At 32.2% G+C, this 9,352-nt stretch overlaps 1 protein-coding gene across 1 annotated transcript; it reads right to left on the bottom strand.

Annotated features, from left to right (window-relative positions):
* Positions 1–7,215: 7,215 nt before the first annotated feature.
* On the bottom strand, positions 7,216–8,418 carry LOC111709213 (uncharacterized; the record flags this gene model as incomplete). Its single annotated transcript, XM_023482827.1, is given in 2 exon segments — positions 7,216–7,464; positions 7,939–8,418. Coding segments are annotated over 2 exon segments (531 nt in total), but the record flags the coding sequence as incomplete, so codon positions are not given.
* Positions 8,419–9,352: the final 934 nt, after the last annotated feature.

Genomic DNA, 9,352 nt, shown 5'->3' with positions numbered 1-9,352 from the left:
GATAAAATGTATGCAGCTGGGAGTAAATGATTAAAGATAAAATGTATGCAGCTGGGAGTAAAGCTAAAATGTATGCCGGTTGGAATAAGTTTAAAAACTAATTAATTGAATGTTGGCAGACCCAAAGGTTTGATGGAAGCAGGAAAGTTAGAAACGAGATAGTACTCTTTGCCAGAATAGTTTTTAAAACCTTTAATCTATATCTATAGATTCTAGGATTTAGATTCTAGATTATAGATACTAGATTCTAGATCCCAGATTCTAGAATTTAAAATCTAGAATCTGGGATCTAGAATCTAGGATCTAGAATCTATGATCTAGAATCTAGGATCTGGAATCTAGGATCTAGAATCTAGGATCTAGNTTGGGGAGGGGGCGGAACAACCCCGGGGTAGCTAGGGTTAAATGCGATCCTAGGATGGAGCAAAATCGAAGGAGGAGAGTTAGTTGAAGACCAGCTCCCTATTTGTTAGGTTCCCTTGAAGAATTCCCTATTTGATGAAACTGATTTGATTCATAATATTTAGTTTGTATAAGTATCGTTCGATTTAAAAGTTTGTATTTTTTGTATCTTTTGTATATAAATATATTGTAAGAAAAACCGACTCGTTGAATATTTGAGAAACTCAGTGCATTGCTTTATTGATTTTTATTCATATACAAGAATACATCGAAGGGGAAATAAACAAGAATGGTTTGTATTGTTTACTGCTTTCAAGGTTTTTAATATCCTAATCCCAAAAACTCAGTTTTGCTGGTCTCAATATAAATGACAATTCAATTCGTTTAAAAAGTTTTACTAGAATTTAATCATTCCAAAATAAAACTTTTATTTTCTTAGTTTAGGTATAAACGTTCTGAAGTATTCTTTACATTATGACCATAATAAAAATGTATTTGTTGTTTTTCACAAAAAATTGTTTTTCATACTTTTGAAGTGTAATATATTGTCTTGTTTAGTTTTGTCTAGTCTTCCGTAAAAATCCATAAAAAAAGCAAGATTTTGATTTTTGATATCCTATACACATCCTTTAAAAAGGCTAAAACATACCTGCATGAACAAATTTAAGAATTGCAAAATTACGTTTATGACGAAAACCTTCGTTAATTATAAATGTCGTCATTTTTAATTATATAACACTCTCCACTTACCGCTACTATATCTTCGTTCAGAGTTCTGCAGATTCCTGCAGAATACAATACAAGCTTAGTTTAGGGTTAGTAAACTACACTTACATTACAATATGAACAACATTAAAAAAGGAAAGTTTAAAAAACAGAAAGGTCATTCACGATTTATTTTTAATTCCTTCAATTAAAAGCCAAAAAACTAAAGATTTCAGAATATGTAACTCTTAAAACTGATACGTTACCTCTCTATAAAAAGTAAAGATATGGAGTATTTTAATAACAAACATTGAAACTCTCTGTTTCAAGCTGATCTTAGTGGCACCATGTTTCAAGCTGATCTTAGTGGCACCATGTTTCAAGCTGATCTTAGTGGCACCATTTAAAATTAACTTCTTGTTCATAAATTTCAACCTCAGGACAAATTTTTTCAGGGCACCGCAACTTTTTATAATCAAATAGAGGTATTTTTAGATACAGATCTAGGACGAAAATCATTCTGTCTGATGGGCACCCTTGAACATCGCAAATGACGTCTTTCTTTGTTCAAAACATCTTGGCGCGATACTTTTTTATGCAAAACAATCTAGTACATTTTTTATAAAAATAAATAAAAAATGAATGACATAAATTTGCGTGAAAAGTTTTATTCTCATTGCTTTGCTTAAAGTAAAGTTTTGTGAGTGTTGTTAGGACTAGTAAATAAATAATTTCCTCGATAGTATAGAAACCCCCCCTTCCGTAGTCAGTGCCAGGTTCACTTGTTTAGTTAATTGTTTTATTAACAAATATCGTTATACAGGGGGAACTATAAACATGAGAACTATGTGTCATTGTTATACAGGTGGAACTATAAACATGAGAACTATGTGTCATTGTTATACAGGGGGAAATATAAACATGAGAACTTTGTGTCATTGTTATACAGGGGAACTATAAACATGAGAACTATATGTACTTGTTATACAGGGGAACAATAAACATGAAAACTATGTGTCATTGTAATACAGTGGAACTGTAAACATGAGAACTATATGTACTTGATATACAGTGGAACTATAAACATGAGAACTATGTGTCATTGTTAAACAGGGGAACTATAAACATGAGAACTATATGTACTTGTTATACAGGGGAACAATAAACATGAGAACTATGTGTCATTGTTATACAGGGGAACTATAAACATGAGAACTATATGTACTTGTTATATAGGGGAACTATAAACATGAGAACTATGTGTCATTGGTATACAGGGGAACTGTAAACATGAGAACTATGTGTCATTGTTATACAGGGGAACTATAAACATGAGAACTATGTGTCATTGTTATACAGAGGAACTGTAAACATGAGAACTATGTGTCATTGTTATACAGGGGGAACTATAAACATGAGAACTATGTGAACTATCCGCAAGTTTCGTCGAACAACGTTAAATTGCCGTCACTATATAAACGTTAATATATTTTTAAAAACTTCATTTGTTTCAAGCAGGGGCGTATTCAGGAATTTGTTCATATATTTCATTGGTCATGGGTGGGCCCTAAACCCCACCCCCTTGAATATGCCTATGGTTAAAGTTACATGTGACAAATGGATTTTTAAATTTGATTTCAAAAGCAACTTTCACACTTATTTGACGAAGGGATTATAGAAGAGGCCTCAATAGGGAGGATTTATAAAATGAAAACTTTTTACTTTTAACCCTTTCTTTCTTTTTGTTTAGGGACACCCTGTAAATTCTATAAAATCTGGAAACATATAGTCTATATATAGAAACTGAACTGAACCGAAAAATGAAAATGTTTAAATAAATTTAAAATCCTAAAGCAAGCTTATACATCCTAACTATACTAAATCCCAACAATATTCAGAGCAACATGATAATAAAAGATACATTGAATTCAAGAAATGGAAGAAAATTAACATTTTATTTACTGTATTTTCTTGGATAAGCCGGCCCATCAGTAAACCCTGTCTCTCTTTCGATAGGAATATTTTTCTCTTTTTCTTCAAAGTTCGGTAGCTTTCTCTAATTTCTTTAACCCTATTCCTTCGGGGATATTTTTTTGTAATAGAGATGCCCCCAATCTATCGGGGGGGGGGGGGGGTTAATACATTTGCCCTTGGTTGAGTTAGTTCAAAAAGTACGCCGGAAAAATGTTTAAAAATATTTATTTTTTACTTCTGAATTTTGACATCACATGGACACTTATTTTCAAGCAATTTAAACGCACAATTTCAAGCTTAATTTAAAAATAAATTTTTTGGCACATTTTTAAATTTGATTAATTTAAATATTAATCAACCTCAAAATTTGAATATATATTTTTGAAATTAAATAGAACGAGGACATCCATTTATTTTTTAGCTTTTTTCTAGGAATGGGCACGTTCCAACTTTGTATAGCCGTTTCTTTAACGGTACGGTTAGTTCCAACAGTTGAAAAAGAAAAATTTCGGGTAGACGTTAATTTTAAAGTTAAGAACGAAACAATTCTTTCTTTAATGACATTTACGATTTGTTTTTTTTTGAACTACCGTTAATTAACGATCTCATGAAATGAACGGAAAATGTTGAACAGTCGTAAAGTGTCAAAAAAAATTCGTTAAAGAAAAGCAATCTTTAACATTGCATCCGTTAACGGTCTTTTGTAGTACTAACGGTGTTAACAGTTTGTCAAATCATTAACGGGACTAGTATTTAACCTTCTCTGCACGGACTGACTAGTATCTGGATATCCAAATCAACTTTATTTATCCTAAAGGAGAACCCAGATTCTTGCACGGCTGGACAACCTCCAAATTTTTTAAATCTAAATTTAAAGGTACTGCGATCTCAATCTCAACATTCAAAGTTGTGAACACAGCAGAAGAAAAAAAACATCAAAACACTTTAAAAACATTTTTTTTTACAAATTTAATGCAATTTAAAAAAACTAAATTCGCAATTAAAAAATTGTTCCGTTTTCGTTTTCAACCGTTCATTTTTTCTTTAAAACCAGCTAATCCGTTTTTTATAACAGTTTAAAAGTTAACAGTTTTTGCTGTTCATTAATGTACTCTTTCGTTAATTTTCAAAAACCTCCGTTACGTTGATGGAACTTTGCCCATCCCTACTGTTTGATTCAAGTTAGGATTTTACATTGTCCAATGTACTGAAATAAATAATGTAGTAATGGGATTTTTAATCTATATACTGGTACAAACATTTGCTTTAAAACAACATCAAATACACAACATCAAATTGTATAAAATGTTGTCTTCAAATTCCACTGTTGCATGGGATCTACTGTATGATGTAAGGATATTCATTGATTATTTAAGTGAATACATTTCATTTCAGGTTTTTTTACTGTGAAAGGTGGCTCGAAAAAGTTTTGTGGAACACACTGTATAAGCTCACAAAGATGTATTGTGAACCCAACCTAAGGGATCTTGTATATAGTACTTTACAATTCATTGCTCCTAAGCTAAAAATAAAGTTTTACAATCTAACCCAAGAATACAGCCTAATAATCTAACCCAAGCCCAAAAGGGTATTAAACTCTCAGTATGTGTGCAGCCTGATTATCCAACAGACTAGACCCAAAAGAATATTGTTCAGCTACGCTCAATATAACGAGACCCAGGTTAAAATAAATACTTTATTAACTAAATATATCTTGATTCATAAATTTAGATTATCGAAAAATATATATAGATGGGTGATGTGGCAGAATTGATGCTCTTCTTGCCGCGTCCTCATATCCGGCTCAGACTCAGATCGTCTTCCGCCACAATTGAACCCTTTCTTATCTGGTAGATATCAAGTTGGTACCATTAAAGGGCGGAGCTAGGGCAGGATCAATGGTGGTGAAAGGAGTAAAACGGTATTTCTATACCCGAGGTAGAAAGCAATTTGATCGGCCATCTTATGCTCCAAGAGTAAGCCAGTTCTCACAAAGTATCGGATCAGAAGGGTCGATTAGGAATGTATTTGCTACAGGCAAATGTTGCGTTATTTAGATCAATTATAGTTGGTCCAACTAACTATTTGTATCGTTAAAATGTAAATATAGTTTTGTGTACATCAATGCTTCGTTATTCCACTCAATCTTGGCTTTTTACTACTAGTTTCTTTTCAAGTCTATAGTATTATTTAAAAGTTTGTTTTTTTAAATTATCCATATTGCTGACTGACCAGTGATGCAGCAAGATGTTGTGAGCTTGTTTAGGCTAATTATTCGGGTAAAATCAAAATATTTTCAATTCAAATAAAAAATAAAACCATTAGCTAATATAAATATATTTATGTGTTTGTTATAGCTTGCGTAATGGCTGAACTAACAGGGTTACCCAGAAAGGATGAGACTTCAGAGACGATTTTATGGAATTTATTTAGTCGGTTTCCTTGCATGTGGGGTTCCTTTGCTTATTTCTGTGCTTTATCATTTAGTAAACCATGAAAATACTCAATTGAGAATAGAAACCAAAAAGCAAGCTTCAAATTGTCATATTTTTAGAGTTTTGGATCGTCTTTACAGTCGCATTTTTTGTGGGTAACCCTGGAAGTAATTTACACAAGAGTGGGATGTTCAATTTACAATGGTACTAACCTTGATCTGAGTTATATATACTTTGCTTGTCTGTTTCTTTTATGTGACCGATTAACGTCAAACTGGCCCAAATTTTGCGATCGGTCCCAAATTTGCGTGGGACCTCCCATGACCCCAGGGATGGTTTATGGATTATCAAAATTTCAAAAATTCGACTTCCATTAAGCTTTGAAAGTCCACAATTTTTTTTTTATAAAATCCTCGAATATTTTTTGTTAGTGCTTCACAATGTATACAAAGAGAAAATGTTCTCAGAAAAAGCTATATACTTTCACAGAGAATTCACATTTGAATCAATAGTCAATTTTTAGCTAGACAAACTCATTTATGCTAAAAAAATGTACCGTTATGAATCGAATTTGCCTTTTACAAATGAGGTTCAGTTCAATTAATGTTTACAGTCCCTTTAAAGTTTTTCTTTAGATTTCTCAGATTTGGTTTGATAATAAATCTACATTTCACTTTTAGATTGCGTGACGAAGGAAAAGGTTGAATTTTTCTTTATTTTTATGGTTTTCTGTTGAAATAATATTTAGAGCATTTCATCTTGCAATATCTTTGGATAAAAATTGTTTTTATATTTGTTTAGTCAACCCTCTATCCATCACTAAACTCTTCCTGAATATAAATAGAAATTCCAACTTTTTGATTAAATTCTAAAATGTTGTGGCTCTACAACAATATTAAACTTTTGTTAAGTTTTACTTGAAGGTTTACTGGCCTAAAAAAACCGTGAAGTATAGATATCTCTGTGTTGTCTTTTCTTTTCCGATATAATTTCACTGTACGAGCAAATGTAGAACAACCAGGGAGTAAGGAATAGAAGGGAGATACAACTGACGCGGTTCGCCCTACCATATTATTATACATGCTTTGCAGACTGGTACTCCATTTGTATATGAAATATTTGTTTGATGTACATTTAATGCGTATACAATACCATATTTTGAATAATGACGAACTGCGTCAGTTATATCTCCCTTCTATTCCTCAAAGGTTTTAAAATGTGTTTGAAAGCGCGCCAGCCTAACCTGTTACCTAACATAACCTTAATAAACAAATAATTTTTTCGAACGAACGATATTAATAAATGAAAAAAAAATCTGAACTTATAATTTTTCGAAACGAACAATTTTAGAGTCAACAAAGAGATATTTCGAATGATTGCTATTCTTAAAAACTAGCATTCATTTCAATTAACAAACTGAGAAATAACAAATGTACAGGAACGATTTGTTGTAAAAGTTCTCTCTATTTTGCTTAATTTTTTTATTTTCAATTTTTTTAGAAAAAAAATGAATTTGTCATGCTTGTTTAGTTAACTTTCTACTATTACTAAACTCTTCCTGAATATAAATAGAAATTCCAACTTTTTGATTAAATTCTAAAATGTTGTGGCTAAAACACAAGAGAAACTTTTATACAGTTTGACTTTTTTAATGCAAAAACATACACAAATTAAGAACAATAATTAATTTTAAAAAAACCAGATTGTTCATCAGATTTATTTCATTTAAAGATTTGTACATTGAAGATCCTTTACCCACCCGACACCAATATACTGTATGCTCAGAGTGAAAAACCAGTTGCAGGTGTACACTAAAAAAACAGTTCATAATGCACAATAGAGAACTAATTCATATTGTGCATCAACCATTTTCAGACTATTTTAGAACAGAATACTCTTAGTGAGCTCCAAACTTAGCAGCAAGATGTTCAGCACGAGCCTGGACAACCTATTAATAAGTTTAAGGATATCAATGACTAACTAGAAGTGTTTCTTCTATAAGTTTTTAGGGAATCAGGATAAAATAGAATCAATTAACCAATTTAAAGCTGAAAATTGTAGTCTCATAATGTTCCCTGCATTTTTGCATGAAATAATTGTTAACGCCTAGCTGACGTCTGTTTAACAGCTGGCTCCTTAAAAGATTCTAAAAATCTTCTGTTAATGTCTTAAATAAGATTAAGATCCTTTCAAAGGGTAACTTTTAAATTAAGAAACGGAAAATATCATTAACTAAAGAGAAGGTTCAGTTTTTGCTAAGAATAAACAAATTTCTAAAAAGTTGGTATTTTGAATGATTTAAGCAAACTATGAATTTTTTAAAAAAAGTCTGAACTAGCCTAGCCGTTATACTACACAGAATAGTCAGAAGAGAAGAAAAAATGCAATTTTGTGGCTATTTTAAAATTTTGGAAAAACTTACTGCAGCAGGTTCCAGAGGTACAACAGCACCATTGGGATGGGCAACTAGAGGAACTCCAGTGACAGGAAGTACACCATATCCGTACGGATATCCATAAGGAGTGGCATAGACAAGAGGATCAGCATCAGCATCAGCAGAACGCTTCCAGACTTGGTGGACAGCAGGGTATCCATAAACACCAGCATAGCCGAGGTGTCCCTTGTATGCAAGGTGAGCAGCAGTAGCAGCCTGGTTAGCTCCATCATAGGGGACAAGAGCTCCATTAGGATAAGCTACTAGACTAGGGTCTGCAGATCTCTTCCAGATCTGATGAACAGGATGGACGTTATAGCCAACAGCTCCATATCCTAGATATCCCTTGGAGGCTAGATGTGCAGCAGTTGCAGCTTGGTTGGCAGGGTCATAGGGCACTACAGCACCATTGGGATAGCTCACAAGACCACCATTGACACAGGCAATTAAGCACACTGCAGATGCAACCTGGAATATGTAAGGCAAGTTAAAGAGGATAGTTTGAAAATTTTCAATGCTCCCTGGAGTCTGTCAGGGAGTCTGAATAGGTCCCCTTGAACAATTGTTATCAGGAGGGGAAAAATCTTTGGTATTCCAGATTTGTATATATGTTTTTTACAATTCAGGGGTGGTATTTCTCATAGAATCATTCTCCCCCGCTCTCCCCCCGTTTAAAAATTATTTTTTCAGAAGTTTTATATTCTTATGGGGAGTGCAAACATTTTTTCTGGTTATATTTGCTGAATTGGGAACTAAATGACTCAATAGTTTAAATGAGCTTGTAAGGGTTCTTATGATTTCGTTGTTACTTAGGTTCATCTTCTTTTAAAGATTTTAATCTTTTGTTCATAAAAATTCCAAATATAAAGCTTATCAAAGTTTATCAGGGCTCTATTAAATTTATTTATATTTAAAGGTTAAAAAATACTTGCATGATTAAACTATTTAGTTAGAATTATTATTGCTCATTTCTGTTGCAGAGTAAAATAAACAATAAACATTGGAGTCTAAGAATAATAGAAATCTAGAACTGAATCAAAGTTTGCCGACGTTATTTTAGATTAAAGTAATATTTGCTAAAAGCAACATTAACTAATAATCTTCATGAAGTGAAGTTTTATGACGTCACTTTTTTTTTGCCAAATATTAAGTTTACAAAGTTTTGCAACTATAACTTTAAGTACTCAAGAGACTTCAATTTGAGTTAACAAATGCATTGAGTAGGTTCTCTAGAGTATACAAATTATTAGCTAATAATAAGGTATTTTAGGCTTCATTCACGCAGAACTAATGCTATATATCATATTGATACATTGCACTTGGAACTAAAGGCAACATTTAAATAACTTTTAATTGAGAGCATGTATAAATATTACACTCTGTTATGGTGAAATTGAAATTG

This window comes from Eurytemora carolleeae, unplaced genomic scaffold (genome assembly GCF_000591075.1).
Source record: "Eurytemora carolleeae unplaced genomic scaffold, Eaff_2.0 scaffold752, whole genome shotgun sequence".
Taxonomy (NCBI): Eukaryota; Metazoa; Arthropoda; class Copepoda; order Calanoida; family Temoridae; genus Eurytemora; species Eurytemora carolleeae.
This window is presented reverse-complemented; position numbering and strand designations above follow the sequence as displayed.